We start from the raw sequence: 19,602 nt of genomic DNA, 5'->3' as shown, positions 1-19,602 counted from the left end.
CCTTCTTGAACGCCATGTTCGAAAAAACTTTCAGAAACTTATACGAACCTGGAAGGAGTGTATTTGGCATATGTCCAAATTGTTTTTGAAACTTTGGCCATGTTTAGCATGAGAATACAATGCTTTAACAGTGTAAATAACTCTGAATGTATGAAATAGCGTTAGACCCCCTTTAAGGATGCATTTATCTGATCAAACATACAGTAAAAATAGCAATGTAGTGAAATATTACTACAATATAAAATAACTATTTTCTAATTTAATACAGTAATTTATTTCTGTGATGGGAAAGCTGAATTTTCAACAGCCATAAATCATCTTCAGTATCACATGATCCTTCAGAAATCATTCTAATATGCTGATTTGGTGCTTAAACAATTATCTTTTATTGTCAATGTTGAAAACAGTTTACATACTATAAAATTAGAAATGGTAGTATGATAGAATACTAACATAATTTAATTTTATGCATTACCCTGAACCAACACAAGGAGGCAATAATGGTCAGTGAAAAATGTTCTCCAGTATTTCTCAGCGCTGAGCCTTCGGTGATGTCACTGGCAACCAATGGAAGCTAGTAAGTCTGATGTCTCACAGTCTTGGCAAAGTGTCAGAAAGTGAAAGGGAGTAGGAGAGTTTTGGATGGAGACGGGCCGATATAAAGATAGAAAAAGATAAGAAAAAGGCAGTGAACGAAACAAATTGTAAACATAACCCACCTTGCAGAGCTCTAGATAGACAGGATCTCTGGAAACTAATCAGCCCTTCGTGCATTGCCCTGGGCACAGACCCAGCTAAAGGGTGAGTTTAGGTACAACTTCATCAGAATGTTCTCAGAATGTGTCCTCAGCTCAGACATGCTGCATTTACATCGAAAGGGGGAAGGAGAAGTGAGCAGGCATCGCCTTCCCCCTGATAATTCCCCCACGTCAGGCTGTGTGAATAATCAAAAGTCTCCTTGGATGCAGGAATAATAAGTGTCCTTCAGAGCTCATTTGTAATGCAGAGGATTACTCCTCACTGTGGAGGAATCTCAGGCCTGTTAGCTAGATAGATGATATGCCTTTCTCCTGCTGTGCGTGAGCACAAACATCTGCATATGTGTATCCATTTCAGTATGTTTTAGATATGGCTAATCCATTTATGTAATGGTTACTCTCGCAAAATTTGACATGCAAAATGAGCGTATGAAAGAGAAATTGATCGGTCAGTAGGGGGAAATGGATAAGGAAAGCTTTCTAATATATATTCAGGTGTGTGTTTATCTCACATATTAGATCCAGGCTGTGACACTTTCGTCTTTCAGCCACCTCTAAGATGTATCCAGGCTTGTTTATGGTGATAGACATCCTCTCTGGGAGACACGAACTGTGCAGGCCACTTTAACAACATAATTAAGAGTTGCTTGTTAAAAATCTGTGGCAAAGTCTCTTGTGTTTTTTTTTTCTTTTTCCCCACTGAGGATGTTTACCCTCTTCGCTTTGCTCTTTTCCTCTGCAGTCTCGATTTAAGAGGGAAAGTTTTATCCTTGGTTGATTCCAAGTATGAAATGTATGCTCTGTGGACTGGAGTTGTTTCTCTGTAGTTCTTTTCTCTTAACTTGGGCCTGATAGGAAACATGGAACTTGATCTGCCATAATCTGCGCTGGCTGTATAGAGTTTCGGCGAAGTAAGAGATAAAAAATGGTTAACTTTTTCATAAATTTGCTTTTAAATTCAAATAATCTGTATGATTTGTGGATGACTGCTTTAAAATTCTGGCGATTTTAGATAGATTGTAGAGCATAGATGTTTAATTTTGAGTGGGGGAGAGCAATTAATTTCTGCACTTTCTGCTCATTTATTTTAAAAACATTCAATAAAGATCTTTAAAATTTTAATTTAACTTAAAATAATGACGTTAATAGTGACATCTGACTAGTCTAATCAATGAACTCACTATGTACAAAACAAACGTTATGAAAAAAACCCCTGTTACTATACTTGCGTTAAAACACATTTGGGTTTGGTAAGATTGTTTCTGAAAGAAGTCTTGTATGCACACAAAGCTTAATTTTTTAGAGCAAAAATACATGACAATTTCTAAATAGTATTCGAATTTAAAATAACTGTTTTCTATTTTAATATACATATAAATCTAAAATATAATTCACACAAAAAAGCTGAATTTTTAGCAGCCATTACTCTAGTCGCCATTGTCACATCATCCTTCAGAAATCTGAACTAAATTTGAATCTGAAATTTGTACTGACCCCAAGCTTTTGAATGGTAGTGTACATTAACGGGTTTTAACCCTGAAGACTTTAATTCAAACATCAGTGAAATACAACAGTCATTTAAATTCTTCCAAATTTTAATGTAAATTATAATTACAAATGGTTGCTGTATGTTCTGCATGGACTGGACCCACACTGGCCTATAGCTGTTATATTCATATATTCAGAACTGCTTGTGGTTCCAGCAAACCCATCGTTTCATCACAATTTCACCATCCAGTTAGGCACATCAACCAAAACTCCTCCAAATTAGATTTGATTCCCCTATATAAAACAATTTGCCCTCTTTAAAAGTCAAAAATAAACAAATAAATAAATAACAATCTTTAGTTGTAAAACAGTGCTTTGATGTCAGAAGCCTCACTTTTATTTCTAATTGCTTGAATAAAGAGTTTGCCTCAGCCTTTATACATATGCTTTATCTAAGATAAAAACATTAGATGTAATGGCAGATCTAGCCTCAAGCCGCCATATCCATCTCGATAATGTGCTTCATTTACAGCCACTTTCACCACCTGTGCTTTATCAGCTTGTTTACGTCTTCCTTCATGTGCCTCGCAGGCTCTTGGTGCTCTCTGTGTTTCCCACTTTTTCATCGCACCCTTGAAATGGCTTTGATCCTTCCAGATGTGTTATAAAAAATTCTCCTTTTCCCAACAGGTTTTAATTACTGTTATTTGTGGCTGTCTGATGGGCTTCGTTTCTTTCTCCTGTTCTTCTCTTTGATCCCAATTCCCCCACCCCTTGTTTTCCCTCTCTTCATCACGTGCTTATTACAGGTGTGGCCGTGTGAGCGGATGCTTCCATGGGGGTGCGTGGATGTCTGGTTGTGTGAAGGCGAGGGCAGGCTCATTATCCGATCAGGCTTGTGTAGGCCGAAGCAACCAGCCAATTAGCTGTTGGTTTGTGCTCCTGGAATAGAGCTCTGGTAGCCTCTGTGGCCTGCTCTTCTGCAGAACTGTTCATTAGATAGAGATCATGCCTTGTTTCTATCATAGTGGAAGTAATTGCGTTGTTTTTGTGGTGATGTGTGAAGCACCGACACACGTTTAGCACGTATGTTATCGGATAATTGGTGGATGAATTCCCAGAGCGACATGCATCGAGATGTCAATGGACCTTAAACTTTTCAAGTTTAGCATTAGCTAGGTTGTTTTTCTTGAAGTTCTTTCCACATGACTCACGGTAGCTTTGGCCAGTGTATTGAACTCTGCTTCAGCTTTACCCTGCAGTGCTGGTCAGGTGACTTCAACTTTGACCTTGCAGCTGACCTTTCAAAGTGCATTCAATTTGCATGGTGTATCTGTCTTTCCAACCCATATCTATGATTTATGCCTTGTGTATTTTGGAGTGCAATGAAACAAAAGTTTAAAAACTTTCAGACTTTATGAAGAGAACTTGAATCCCTCAGTTTCTTTTTTGTTCTTTCCAGTCATTGTTCCTCAGTTCCTGAGCTGATTTAAATTCAACAATAAGGTTTTGTGAATCACATTTGATGATTCCTATTTTCTTTCTGCTGTGTATCTAAGCAGTCACAACAATTTATTTTTGTTGTTATGATCTCAAATGTTTTTACAGTTTACTGGTACATTGGCCTCTGTGTTCGATCTAGATGTCGATGTGTGTATGGCAGATTTTGGGCTTTTTTGGCAGGTGCCACTGCCATTACTGTGTTTGTTTGGCTTAACCAACACTCTGTATTGAGAAGCACAGGTGTTAGACAGGATGGTGTGGTCCTGGGGGGTGAGAATAGAGCTTGGAGTAGGAGGGTGGGGAGGCATCTGTGTGACCAGCAGGTTCCAGGATTAAATGTGTCTGTACAATCACATTTTTTTTTTAACCCTGTAAATCAGGACCGGGTAGAATTGGAGTGCTTGTAGTTTTTTACTGTGGCCTACAGATTAGCACAGGTGGACCAAAACTGTGTAGATGATGTGAGTTTAAATCCAGATTCTACAAATAAAAGTTGTAAACATGCCAAAAATGCTTTAGTGCAGCAACATTTAATGTTGGTGGCTAAATCTAATGTTTTCTTCATTTTGTTGTGATTAAAGCTTGAGTGGAAGGTCATTGGTTCAATCCTACTTAAGCAGGTTCCAGAATGTACTGGGGAATACTGGGATTTTGCTTAGTTAAACCTAATAAACATCATTTGCATCTTAAAAATATTAAGGCTGCCAGTAGATTAAAATAATGCATTGTAATTATTTTGCTTTTTAACTTATAATTTATTCCTTTGCTGGGAAAGCTGAATTCTGAGCAGCCATTACGCCAGTCTTCAGTGTCACAATACAAATCATTTTAACATATCAGTTTGAAACATCCAAATAATAATAATTGTTTTTTCCCCAAAGCAAAGAAATAAAAATCAAACACAAATCTGTAATAGTGAAACAGTAATTTTTTAATTGACCAATTTCTTTTTCTTTTATATGTGAAGGCGTATAAATGTCTTCTTGTGTTGTCAGATTTTTAGAATTAGCTGAGATATATATATATATATATATATATATATATTGATGCTTTTCAAATCCTACTGTGACTCATCTACATTTTGACTTTCAGTCATCTGTGCTCTACTTTGTAAAATGGCATATGCAGTGTGGCTCCATATATTCAATGATTACACTAAGAGACCTCATTTTATTCACACATTGTGTTGCTGTATGTGCCTGCGTGTTTCCGTGCATAACTAATTGAGATATATCATGTTTTTTAAGAGACCCAGTGAGTGTGTTTGGAGCCTGGTCTGGGTAGAACCCATAAAGACCTTAAACCATTGGGAAATGCAGTCCTCAGATGTCCCACATCAAATATGAATCTCCATTGCAATTTCAAATGAGTAAATAATTGAGTTTTTTTCAACACCGCTTCAGCCATCCATTCAAATTGATTCTGATCACTATTCCACTTCGGGTGAAGTGTTCAGAGTTTGTTCTCTCTGGTAGAGATAGTAGCTTCTCATCCATTCCCTTAGAGGGCCGTTTTATCTGTATTGCAGTTAAAATGAGCCGAATGAGTCACCGCATGCACAAACCAAACAGAGAACCGTAAAGTGGGACCCGACACAGAGTAGAGATGCTGGTATCTACCACAATAGAGACTGTGACACAAAAGCTCACTAAAACTTACTGATAGTCAATCCTTTAATTAATCCAGCATGTGGACATGTGACGGCTTGTGGTTGGAGGGATACGGAGTGTCATTGTTCCGTTCTGCTTTAATCTGCAGAAACGGGCGTTCCTGTTCATGCAGTGGATCAGCAGCATTCTGTATCTTAATGAGAGCTGAGGCTGCTTGCCTTTGATGTCACTGCTGTATTTTATGAATGACAGTCTTATATAACTGCAGTAGCTGCCCTCACCCAGCATATAGAGATTCCTTTAAGGAGGACAGTGATCTGGTGCTGATAACAGGGCCATAGAGCAAGTTTATGCACAGTTGCAAATTAGAAGGGAATTTAAAAACTTTTGGGCTTTTTTCTGTAAAATTTGACATTTCTCACTCTTAAAATATTAGGATGAAATAGCAATAAGGCATTAGCAATAAGGGGAAAAGTTTGCTTTTATTAATCAAATTATTTGAACTAACAATTATCCCAGCAGGTAAAATATTAATAAAACACTATGTGTAGGCTGTTGGTTGCATAGCAACTTGATACATTAATATAAACCATGTAGCCACAGGTGTACATTTTACAGCTTTAAATGCAGCAGAATGAAATCAGAATTTGAGTCAGAAATATCCTTTTTATAATTATAATTAAAGTAGGCACACTTGCTTCTCAACACTAAATAATGTAGTTTAAATGGCACTGTCTCTTTCACAGTCTTTCACTGAATTTCTTTCAGCACAGCTTTTTTAGCACTGCCGTCTTATGCTGGATAGAAGTGCGCATCTCATCTATCTTTCATAATCGCAGAGTTACTTGGATGCTCCCTCCCAGTCTTTGAGCTGCCTCGCTCTTTCTCTGACACTGCTGCACTTTTGCAGGCTTGTTTACTGCAACAATTTGTTGTTGATGTGTTATTAGGAGTTTTGAGAGTCTACATTTTTGTTTTAAAAATCTCTAATTTTCCCCATCTCTGTCTCCAAAGCTTTCCCCAACGGACAAAAACCTGGAGTTTGACCGAGACTTCCGCATCCGCCATTATGCTGGAGATGTAGTGTAAGTGCACTCTCTGCTGTTTTGGACCATAAGCCCTAAATGCTGTAATTAAAAAGCACCATAACTAACCCTCAGAAGGCTTAACTAAGTGGAAAGAGATCTAGTTCTTCCCTTGGGCACAGATTGGGTTTGAAAAGGTTTGGTAAATAAACATTTAAATAACGCAAGCGTATTAGTCACTCAGAATGAAGTAAATTCTGGTTACCAAAACAAGTTGATTCCGAATGTGAATGCAGTTTCATATTCTCACTTCAGCGGTTTGCCAGATTGCAGGCTGTCAGTTATTTCCTAAAGTTCTGTGGGTGTAGGTGTGATGTGACACCACATTGAAACGCCTTGTTAATGTTCAGGCTCCTTTGTGTGTGTGTGACAATGAGAGAAATGGGTAGAAGAACGATATCTAAAATTATATTCTCAATTAAGGAGCCAGAGCTCTCTCTGTGTCGGTTATAATACTTCTTGTCTTCAAGGAGGCTTGAGCATTTACTATAACACTCATATTTAGTTCAGTATTAAAGGGATAATTCACCCAAAAATGAAAATTCTTTCATTAATTACTCGCCCTCAAGTTGTTCCAAACCCCTTAAGACCTTCGTTATCTTCGGAACACAAATTAAGATATTTTTGATGCATTCTGAGAGCTCTTTGACCCACCCATAGACAGCAAGGGTACTACCACGATCAAGGTCCAGAAACGTAGTAAGTATCACAACGCATGCGCGCACTTCCGCTTCGTGTAAACAATGCATGTTCGTGCTGACGCATATCTGTGTTGATGTAAGCAGCAGCACAATGCGCATGCGTTGTTTACATTAAACGGAAATGCGTGCATGCCTCGTGATACTCTCCAAAATGGAGGCAATCCACAGAAGACTGGATGAGGAGAAGAAGAATTCTTGAACAAAGTTGTTATTTTTGATTTCTTTGCGCACAAAAAGTATTCTTGTAGCTTCATAAAATTACGGTTGAACTACTGATGTCATATGGACTATTTTACTGATGTCCTTACTACGTTTCTGGACCTTGATTGTGGTAGTACCCTTGCTATCTATGGGTGGGTCAAAGAGCTCTCAGAATGCATCAAAAATATCTTAAATTGTGTTCCCAAGATAAAACTCTGTTTGTTTGAGCTTCCCAATTAGTCCAACAACTGAACGTGGACTCAACCAATTGCATTAGTGCAGGGGCGGGGCTATATATTTACTGACCAATAGAATGAAACCAACTTTTTCATCGGTTTTGTTCCAGATATCCAGATATTCCATTCATTTTACCAATAGGGTAAAACATGGTTAAAAATTATTATTTAAAAAATTGTTGAAATAATGCGGGCTGATGGCTGCAATAAAAGCATATACCATTGATTAACAACCTCAAATCTCACAGTAGGTCTGAATGTAAAGATTTATAAATTATTTTTCTAACATAAAAAAGAATGGTATTTTTACTTCTGGACCTCAAATTTGTAATTTTCAGATGGAGGGAGTGTTGAACGAAACCTCTTTGAACTCTTTTTGTGTTGACATAGGCAAAGAAGTTGCATAATTCACCTTTAAGTCTGAATTTGCTATGTGCAGACTCTGTATATTTGTGTAATTCAGTCATTGTGGTTGTGTGTTTTGTTTCAGTTATTCTGTTGTAGGCTTTATTGACAAGAACAAGGACACCTTGTTTCAGGACTTCAAGAGGTTACTTTACAACAGGTCAGTATTACCATAAAGAACATCCCTCCAGTCTTATTTACATACCTGCCAGATGTCACACAACATCCGTGACTTATATCTGTCCTTCTCCTTCTGTATTTCACAGCTCAAACCCTGTGCTGAAGGCCATGTGGCCAGAGGGCAAGCTGAGCATCACAGAGGTCACCAAACGACCCCTGACTGCTGCCACTCTCTTCAAAAACTCCATGATATCTCTGGTGGAGAACTTGGCCAGCAAGGTGGGTGTGTTTGAAGCAGTTTTGTGTAGACACTATCTGATTTATAGGTGATGAGTCAGACAGCCATTGAAATATATAGAGTTTTTGCGATAATGCCCAATGAATGCATATTATTGTGCTTTTTACAAGGCCAAATTGACCAAATAAATACTCATGTGAATATTAAATATTAATTTCAGTTTATTTTTTTAATGTGAGAAGAAATAGACAGCAAAGCTAATTTATGAATGTCCAGTTGAGTAAATTATTCTAGAGAACTTGTCTTTCGCTTTATTTTAGCTAGTTTTATTAAATCATTTGCAAAGGGATGAATGTCCAGTTGAGTAAATTATTCTAGAGAACTTTTCTTTGTATATATAATAATAGAGTAATCTGCTTTATTTTAGCTAGTTTTATTAAATCATTTGCAAAGGGATTGAAGTTTTTGCCTTCACTAAAGCTGTTAAGTACCCAGTCTTGTACCTTTGTCTTTTTGTCCAATTTTTAAATACCTTTTTGCTTAAAATTAAAGTTTTTAATGTGACTATCCTCATAGCTGTTTTCACAAGTTTCTTAATAAAGATCTTTTTTTAAATCGCTAAGAGAAAAATTAATCAAGAACCAAAGTTGTTAAAAAAGTCTGGGGCCACTGTTGCACTCTATAGATGCAATTACTCACAATCACCCTCTGTTGGTTTATATAGGAGCCGTACTACGTGCGTTGCATAAAGCCGAATGATGTTAAGTCACCGCTGCTGTTTGAACACGAGCGCTGCAAGCACCAAGTGGAGTACCTGGGCCTCCTGGAGAACGTCAGGGTGCGACGTGCTGGTTTTGCTAACCGACAAACCTACCCACGGTTCCTTCAAAGGTGAACTTCCTATGTTTTTCCATTTGTATGGCCAACATGTGTTAATTTCAAAGCATTTTTAATCATTTATTTGTTTATTTTATGTTTCAATAGTCTTTTAATTTGATGTTCATGATTTGACAATTGTGTATGGTTTCAGCTCACGAATTGCAACTCAATGCTCTTGTGACAGCTTGTGTGAGACTGTTGCGTCTTTGGTTGCTAGTGACATTTGAAACTACAGATTGATTAATCAGATTGTGAAGATCTTATGCAATGTCTGTTGGTGTGAAAGCTGTCATCCTCTGTAGTCCCTTAATCACGAAGTGTCATAATTGCTCAAGGGTTTTATGTAACTATGACGTGCAGGCTGAGTCTTTTTTAAAAGCCTTGAGAGCATACATTGTACTTTGTCTCTCAATATACAATGGTTCTTGATATATAGGGACCAGAATCCTTTTTCTTCTAAAGTCTCAGTTTTCTTTAAGTTGAAGTGTCCTAAGTCTCTGAGGCCTCTGTATATTGCTCAAAACAAATAGTCCCCTAAAGAAACTCTGAAACACACTTACCACAAATCTGATGAGTTAATGAGATCCAACACCTGAGTTGACAAAATGTCTGTCGCTGATAGGAAGTTAGACTGAAATTCATCTAATTGAGAATGCAGTGTTAACAGCACTCACAGGAGTGATTTGTCTCTGTCACGGATGCAGATGTGCATGGAATATAATGCACTGCTTAGAGGCGAGATTGGACAAATGAGGATTTGATCCGAAGGGTCCGGTCTCACATCACTCTTAAATAAGCACTTGTTGTGTTATATAATGCTTGTTATGAAACAAATAGTTCGGACTATATTCTGATTGGATGAGCCACACTTATTAATGTGTGTGTGTGTGTGTGTGTGTGTGTGTGTGTGTGTTGTGTGTGTGTGTGTGTGTATATATATATATATATCTAGCAATATATATATATATATATATATATATATAAATTAGCATATCATGAAAAGGTTCTCTAAACGAGCTATTAACCTAATCATCTAAATCAACTAATTAACTCTAAACACCTGCAAAAGATTCCTGAGTCTTTTAAAAACTCCCAGCCTGGTTCATTACTCAAAACCGCAATCATGGGTAAGACTGCACACAAGATAACTATCCAGAAGGCCATCATTGTGACACCCTCAAGCGAGAGGGTAAGACACAGAAAGAAATTTCTGAACGAATAGGCTGTTCCCAGAGTGCTGTATCAGAGGCACCTCAGTGGGAAGTCTGTGGGAAGGAAAAAAGTGTGGCAAAAAACGTCGCTGCACAATGAGAAGAGGTGACCGGACCCTGAGGAAGATTGTGGAGAAGGACCGATTCCAGACCTTGGGGGACCTGCGGAAGCAGTGGACTGAGTCTGGAGTAGAAACATCCAGAGCCACGTGCACAGGCGTGTGCTTTTGAACCAGAAACAGCGGCAGAAGCGCCTGACCTGGGCTACAGAGAAGAAGCAGCTGGACTGTTTGCTCAGTGGTCCAAAGTACTTTTTTCAGATGAAAGCAAATTTTGCATGTCATTCGGAAATCAAGGTGCCAGAGTCTGGAGGAAAGACTGGGGAGAAGGAAATGCCCAAAATGCCTGAAGTCCAGTGTCAAGTACCCACAGTCAGTGATGGTCTGGGGTGCCATGTCATTTGCTGGTGTTGGTCCACTGTGTTTTTATCAAGGGCAGGGTCAAATGCAGCTAGCTATCAGGAGATTTTGGAGCACTTCATGCTTCCATCTGCTGAAAAGCTTTATGGAGATGAAGATTTCGTTTTTCAGCACGACCTGGCACCTGCTCACAGTGCCAAAACCACTGGTAAATGGTTTACTGACCATGGTATTACTGTGCTCAATTGGCCTGCCAACTCTCCTGACCTGAACCCCATAGAGAATCTGTGGGATATTGTGAAGAGAAAGTTGAGAGACGCAAGACCCAACACTCTGGATGAGCTTAAGGCCGCTATCGAAGCATCCTGGGCCTCCATAACACCTCAGCAGTTCCACACAGGCTGATTGCCTCCATGCCACGCCGCATTGAAGCAGTCATTTCTGCAAAAGGATTCCCGACCAAGTATTGAGTGCATAACTGAACACAATTATTTGAAGGTTGACTTTTTTTGTGTTAAAAACACTTTTCTTTTATTGGTCGGATGAAATATGCTAATTTTTTGAGATAGGAATTTTGGGTTTTCATGAGCTGTATGCCAAAATCATCAGTATTACAACACAATAAAAGACCTGAAATATTTCAGTTGGTGTGCAATGAATCTAAAATATATGAAAGTTTAATTTTTATCATTACATTATGGAAAATAATGAACTTTTTCACAATATGCTAATTTTTTGAGAAGGACCTGTATATAATAAATGTGTATGTTTATAAATAACAATATGTGAGGTATTGCTCTATCCTTAAAACGTTCTTCTTTCCTTTTAATTTTTTAGGTATAAGATGATCTCCGAGTTCACCTGGCCCAACCATGACCTGCCATCTGATAAGGAGGCGGTGGAACGTCTATTGCAGGGTTGTGGGTTCGAACACGACGTGGCCTACGGCAAGACCAAAGTGTTCATTCGCACCCCTCGAACAATCTTCAGCCTGGAGGAGCAGAGAGCAGAGATGGTGAAGAGGATTGTCCTCTTTCTGCAGAAGGTACAAACTCAATACCTTAGACTTGTTATGTGTAGCTTAGGCTTGCTGTGTACTTATATAAATATAAACAGTGGCTATTTGGACACATGAATGTCATTGCATGGTATAATGAATATATCAGACTAGTGCCATTTACTTTGCAATAAAATAATACTTTTAAAGTGAAATATTTTGCAAAAGGAGGTATTTGTATCATACATCTTTTAAACCAAAAAAAATACACAAAAAATTTGAAAATCAAATGTCCTCCCACAAAGTGCAAGACCCTACATAAGTATCCAAAAATACTCATTATAAAACACATAAACATAAAAATGAGTCATGATAACATTCTTAGACCTCAAGACTAACCTCAGCTAACCTCATCAAACCTCATTATACACTACCGTTCAAAAGCTTGGGGTCAGTAAGCTTTTTTTAAATGTTTTTGAAAGAAAATGTTGAATATTGAAAATGTTTTTATGCTCACTAGATGCATTTACTTGATTAAAATACAATAAAACTGTAATATTGTAAAATATTATTACAATTTAAAATAGCAATTTTTATATATATATATAAATCTTTTTATAACAATTTAAATGTATTTACTTACACTTTTGATCAATTTAATACAGCTTGCTGAATAAATGTATTTAAAATCTTACTGACCCCAACCTTTTGAACAGTAGTGTATGTGAAATTCCTCACAAAAGTCACAATGGGCGAGATCCAATTTTTCATAAGACATTCATCATATTTCATATGGTATTTGGCTGGTTTTCAAAAATGAAATCTGATCAGGAATTTTTTGAGACTTCATTATGGCACACACGCATGCACTTACTTAATCAGCTTGGGACAGCAAGGTGCCATATCCACACCACCCTACGTTACTGTGATTCATTGACACCATTACTTTTCAACAACAGACCTCCCACCACAGCAGACTTAACAACAAAGCAACAAAAAAACAATATGGCACCCAAATCCCACCACCTCACAGCATTTTCGTGTTCTGTCTGTGTAAATACACAACACGCAGTTCTTTGTGGCATTTTTAAAGGGATTTTTCTACCTTTATTTTCCTCAGGAGCATGAGAATACTTTGAATGGCAGATTTATTGACTGCCAGTGTCATTTCACTGTCACACAAAATAATTGTGGGTCCTTAGTGTAAATTCCCCACTCTCGATTTACTGTCTTCAGTGACTGACAGTTAATAGAAATCAAAACATCTATTCTGTCAGCTCCTGTCTGTGCATTGAGTGTTTTTTACCACTCTCCCATTGCAAGATCTTATTCGCTATTTCAAAAGATGTTATCAGGGAGTACCCGTTATGGAGATGCTTTTGAACACAAACTGACATAGTTTTCCACCACACTTGTGTTCAATATCAAGCTCTCAGTTCTAGGCTCAGTTTTTCTGTCTCATAGTCTCACCGGACTGCTACATTCAAGAGCAGACACATATCAAAGTGATAAATCTGTGCTCTTCCTGAATCAGAGATTGATTGTTTGATCTTTCATATAGATTCTGGATAAAGGTGTCATCCTGACACAGGTTCATCTAGGGTTCCCTAAGGGGAAAAAAAAATGGGAATGTTGTCAGTGTATTGATCACATTGTATACCTCCAGGCAATAACCGAGCATCCCATCAGAGCTGATATAACTTGTGTTGATCTTTTGTGTGTGACAGGCGCTAATGTTTGTGTTATTTTGCACAAAAACCAGCTTATGGTTGGCCCTAAACACTGAAACCATTCACATGTGTGTCTCAAGGTTTGGATCATCTTTCTTTCACGCACAATCCCTTTATCAGCATATGGCAGACTGGTTTGACTTGTGCCAAGTCTGCCAGTTTTGCCAGCGGTTCCAACATTTGTGCCAAAGGCTCCCAGTGAAGCCAATTTAAAAATGCTACTGCTCGTCTCTATGAATCTCCTTGATTGTAGGCCTTTGAGTTCTGCTTCCTCTTATTCTTTGTCTCTCATTTCTCAGTGCATAGCTCATGGGGATGCATTTATCTTTCATCTTTCTCAAGCTCGTAAACCAAAAGAATCCCCCAATCAATGCTCAGTTATTCTTCACCTCCCACTTTCTCCTCACTGATTTCCTGTCTGTCTCACCCCACCACTCCTTCACAGATTCACAGCCATTTTTCTGTGCCATTGCCTTCCTTCGCCCCCTCACTTCACTGCCATTTCTAAGCCGTTACGATTTAACGCTTTACCCGTAGGTGATAAAAATACCCAGGATCCTCTGCTCTGCCAGCTAGCTCCTTTGGGCAGATGCAAGATGCCATGCTGTCTCTCTTTGTACGACCCTCTGTTCAGCTCATCAGCAAGATGTGGCTTTGAATGGAGGCAATTTGAAGCAAATCGGATCAGCTGTATAAAATACAAACATCGACTGACTACATTATTTATGAATTTCCTCCCTTTTAATTAATATTTAATGTTCAAGCCTCAGCACCCACATCGACCGGCCATGTTAGTTTTGGTTTCTGTTATGAGAGAAGCTCTCTGTTTATTTTATCGAGTTAAATCCCAAATCACTAATTTCTGAACAGATTTAAGACTACTTTCCAAACACAATGTGGATTTTATTGCATTTGCTGAGGCAAACAAACGTTCAGTGCACAGGGATGTCAAACTCCCTGTATAAATCTCCTATATTTTCTCCCATAAATCCCTTATGCTTTCTCTAGGATTGTTTGTTTTTGCTCAGATTTTCTCTGCAGCATCTTCTTCCTCTGCTGTGTCAGATTGCAGTGGTAACCAAACACTATTTTACAGAAAAATAAAGCATCTTTTACTCAGCATGGTCAACTGGGGCTTTTTTTTTCCATTTTATACTTGTCATTTAAGATTTGTTAAATGTACACCTAGTTTTGTGATGTACGATTGCAATATTCCCATTCTGACAGCTCAGGAGACAACAGTTAATGGGGATACGCCATCACTGGCAAAGTGGGAAATGGAAATGTACTGCATCTAATGAAGGTGCTTTACCATTCTGTCATTGAAAAGAGCCATTTAAGATGTGCTCAAAATCATTCATCTGGGCAAATAATAAAGGTAATATATTAAAATATCTTTACAGTATTTTAAGACTAGAAAGAAGCAGTATTTTGTCTGAATTTTTAAATGGAGATTCACTCTGATTCATTGAATCAGTTGTTGACTCCAGAAAAGCCGCAATCGGATTCATCAAATTTGTAAATGAATCATTGAGTGCAATTAGTTCATTCACAAATTGGAACGTTGATTTCTTCATTTCAGAATAATGAGTAACTATATGTTTTATAAAATGTAGTGGAGTAAAAAGTATGATATTATGCTTTGGAGTAAAGTGAAGTAAAAAGTTTCCCAGTTGGAAAAATAAAAATACTTTACTTAACTTTAACTTAACTCAAATTAAGTATTATCTTAAGCCAGTAAGCAGCCACCTAAAAACAACAAACAAAAACCTATCAATCAACCATAAAACAAGCAAAAGCAAAGCACAAACAAGCAAATGCATAGCAGCACCCTAAATTCGCACCACTCACATTTTATTCAGAAAATATAAAAATTTTGAGAAGTATTACTGCAGTCAAATGTAAAGCCATTGACAGCTGCAAAAGGAGCCTTGCTGTTATTTGGCTGAGAAAGTGGCAGCACCCCAACATCTACCCCAGAAACACACACACACACACACTAGTCCAACAATCTGCCAGAGGACACAGAGAAGATGGAAGCTTCCATTACCAAGCCAATGGTTTGCCAAGCACATGGTATTGATTTATGAAAATGGCTCCTTTCGTGTCTTCCTCCCCCACCGTCTCATGGGGTTGTCTGTGGTTAGGATCTTTTGTGTATGCGTTTAACTCTGTCACATACCCTGACCGTGATTCTGTCCTGCCAGTGTGTGAAATTGTGTGTGTTGAGGGATTGTGGGATTTGCCTGCCTGCCTCTCTGATTAATGATAAGTCACCTCACATTCTGTCAGCCATCTGTAATTGCCTTTTGACACCTGATGGCACATCTGAATAGATTCTGCTAGAATTTCTTTGTCCCGTTTTCTGCAGGGTGAGAGATTCAAACAGCATCTTTTTATTCATTTTTACATTTCACCTCAATAAAGAAGCTGTTTGCACAGCAGTTACAGTCATTAAAATACGTAGATCTTATCCTGTCACACTTGGATGTTTTAATCAAAAAAATTTTGGCAGCACTGAAAAGAAAATTAAAAAGAAAAAGTGCTAAACAATGGGATTTGATTTGAAAGCTTTATGCTTTAATTATTTATTACATGAGACTTCTTTGTCTTAGCTTTCTTCAGTTTGGCTTTGATGAGTATGGAAATCAGCTGCGGAGAGGTGGTATTGTGCTGGGTTTGTTAAACGCTGATCAGACGAGCTGACTGGGGAGGGGGGCGGGGTGAGTTGAGTTCCTGTAATTGGCCTGATTTACCCACATTCCCCCGGGTGTTATCTACTACCACTATATTATAAAAACAAACACAGACCGTCTGTCCACCCCACTGTTTTAAGCATTTCCAGTGTCATCAGCATGGACAGTGTGAATGTGCGGTTGGCATCAACTCTCTAAATTAGCATAAACACAATTTGAACAGCTCAGGCTGATTTCACTCAGACATTCTGCTATATTGGTTGTGATTGAAATGAAGTAGATTTTTTGTTAGGAATATTTGTAATATTGGGTATTTATGGAAACCTGTCTCCGCCACTGAATAAAGAAAAAAAAAAAAGGTAATTACGAATTTTTATCTCGCAATTTTGACTTTACATTTTACAATTCTGACTTTTTTTTCTCAGAATTGTGAGATGTAAACTTGCAATTGTGAGAAATGAAGCAAGAATTGCGAGATATAAACTGGCAATCCAGATTTTTTTCTCAGAATTGTGAGATACAAACACGCAGTTGTGAGATAAATGTAACACAAAATGCAAATCTGGGAAACATGCAGCATTGTAAAGATTTTAATTTTAACAATCAAAATATAATAATAAAAAATGAAATCTGGGAAACATGCAGCATTGTAAAGATTTGAAGTTGAGCTTTCAACCTATATTTATCAAAGCTAATTACCATTATGCACTCGGTAGTACATTATAATTGATGCCTAATCAATAATATCAATAAGTTATTCTCTGAATTGTGCTACATTTCTTTCAGACTGATTGATTGGCTTATGTTTAGAAATGACAAGTGTACATCATGTACATCACATCGGTTTGGTGATGTAGGACCTCTGGTAGCAGGTTTGCGGAGTATGAATGTGGAGCCTTGCTGTTTCTTCACTCCTCTGCATTAGTCATACGGTTAAGTTACATAATGGGTTCAGTCACAGTAGCACAGCAACTCAAAGGCAAGTTCTTCCTTGAGGTCAGTGCTAGCACACAGGCAAAGACTAGAGGCCGTGTAGGGAGACTCGCCCACACTTCGTGCTGATTGTATTTTATTTTACTCAGAATTTTAAACTGAATAGAGTGTAATGCGTGCTTGAGGCATCTGTGGTGACAGTTCAGGTCACCAAAATCAGCAACCTCATAATATTTACAGTATATTAAGATGGTATTATGGAAAAGGATATTGGAATTGATGTCTTTGGAAAAAACTTCAAGTTTAACAATGTTTATGATGCCATATTTGCAAGAAAAAAAGGCTCCTTTCACTTCTTCCCACCTGAGTCAATGTAAAGTGGGTTCAGCATATGGTAGGGATTTTTACTGAGTACTGAGCCACTCAAACAGCTCCCCAGAGGTCCATTATCATCTATTATTGATGTCTAAGACAGGCCTTACACCCTTGGAAATGCACTTTGGGTGCCACAGATCAGATTATATGTATCTATTAGCTATATTCCTAGCTATATTCCACTCAGTCTAGCTATAGGCCTATTCCAGACAGGAATATCTCATCATCATGGTATACTGTATCTCTACCAGGGGTATTCTCATACACAAATAAACATCATAAAATTGCTATATTTAGACTTGAAGTAACGGAAATACTTGAAATTACATTATAACCGTAACCGTATTCAGTTACAGCTAAAAAATAGATTTATCTGGTTATGGTACATTTTTGTACTTTGTCCTTTTTTTCCCTTTGTTTTGTCTCATGTCTACAATGTAAATGTAGTAAATATTTTTTTCATGTCACATATATTTATTGTAGTCCAAACAGCAATATTTTAGTCAAATAGAATTTCAATTTAGTCAAAAAATGTTATTTGTCAAAAATTTAAAAAGCAATTTCTGAGTAAAAATTGGTTAATTTGCTTAGAGATAATCCATATTGTATGTTTGGATAAGGTTACAATATTAATTATGATCTTTCACACTCTTTTTCTGTCACTCTTCTGTCACTCACAGGTGTGGCGTGGGACACTGGCCAGAATGCGTTACCGCCGCATGCGTGCCGCCCTCATCATCATCCGAGCATACAGAAGATACAAGGTTAAGTCGTACATCCGTGAGGTCAACCGACGCTTCAAAAACGTGCGTGGCATGAAGGATCACGGCAAACATGTGAAGTGGCCCACACCACCCAAGGTCCTGCGCAAGTTTGAGGAGGCACTGAGGAACATCTATAACAGGTCAGAGTTACAGAGGACAGGAAGTGGACAGGCTCACTGGTGCTCTGTGTGACTCATGGGGTAGTCATGTATGACTCCAGCTGTGCTGCATTAACGTCTGACGTATGGCGGGGGACACAGTCTGGCCTAATGTTACCATAACAATGTAATGTCTCTGACTCACTCCCGTGCTTTCAGCTCTTTATCATTGTTGGACAAGGAAATTTTATTTTTTTGCTATAGGCTTGTATATTTCTTGGGTCTTTAAGTAAGGAATGTCTCTCTTGCGTCCAACAGGGCTATTGTTGCTGCCTGAAGCACTTATTGATCTTTGGATCAAAGTCTTGTTGGAGATCTATTCACGTGAGCCTTAACACAGCTCTGACCCTGAAAACAATGTAGAAAACAACCCAAAAGTCAAAATAATATTACTGGTGTTTAGATTTCTAGTCACGCAGCTAATGCATGATATTTTGTGGCATTTTATGGCATTTAAAAAAAAAAGTAAGCATTTTCATTTTCAATACAAATTATACAGGTCCTTCTCAAAAAATTAGCATATTGTGAAAAAGTTCATTATTTTCCATAATGTAATGATAAAAATTAAACTTTCATATATTTTAGATTCATCGCACACCAACTGAAATATTTCAGGTCTTTTATTGTTTTAATACTGATGATTTTGGCATACAGCTCATGAAAACCCAAAATTCCTATCTCAAAAAATTAGCATATCATGAAAAGGTTCTCTAAACGAGCTATTAACCTAATCATCTGAATCAACTTATTAACTCTAAACACCTGCAAAAGATTCCTGAGGCTTTTAAAAAACTTCCAGCCTGGTTCATTACTCAAAACCGCAATCATGGGTAAGACTGCCGACCTGACTGCTGTCCAGAAGGCCATCATTGACACCCTCAAGCGAGATTGTAAGACACAGAAAGAAATTTTCTGAACGAATAGGCTGTTCCCAGAGTGCTGTATCAAGGCACCTCAGTGGGAAGTCTGTGGGAAGGAAAAAGTGTGGCAAAAAAACGCTGCACAACGAGAAGAGGTGACCGGACCCTGAGGAAGATTGTGGAGAAGGACCGATTCCAGACCTTGGGGGACCTGCAGAAGCAGTGGACTGAGTCC

The 19,602-nt window shown here is 38.0% G+C and overlaps 1 protein-coding gene across 1 annotated transcript in view; it reads left to right on the top strand.

The window, feature by feature from the left end:
- Positions 1-19,602, top strand: part of myo1d (myosin 1D) — a 73,570-nt gene that overhangs the window by 23,659 nt on the left and 30,309 nt on the right. Inside the window, exons 12-17 of the mRNA XM_042735622.1 lie at positions 6,374-6,444; positions 8,073-8,147; positions 8,254-8,386; positions 9,070-9,236; positions 11,692-11,899; positions 18,266-18,489. Of these exons, the coding sequence (XP_042591556.1) occupies positions 6,374-6,444; positions 8,073-8,147; positions 8,254-8,386; positions 9,070-9,236; positions 11,692-11,899; positions 18,266-18,489 (878 nt within the window). The remainder of the gene's footprint in view (positions 1-6,373; positions 6,445-8,072; positions 8,148-8,253; positions 8,387-9,069; positions 9,237-11,691; positions 11,900-18,265; positions 18,490-19,602) is intronic.

This window comes from Cyprinus carpio, chromosome B12 (assembly GCF_018340385.1).
Source record: "Cyprinus carpio isolate SPL01 chromosome B12, ASM1834038v1, whole genome shotgun sequence".
Classification (NCBI taxonomy): domain Eukaryota; kingdom Metazoa; phylum Chordata; class Actinopteri; order Cypriniformes; family Cyprinidae; genus Cyprinus; species Cyprinus carpio.
Note: the sequence above shows the minus strand (reverse complement) of the source record. Positions and strands in the feature narration are given on the sequence as shown.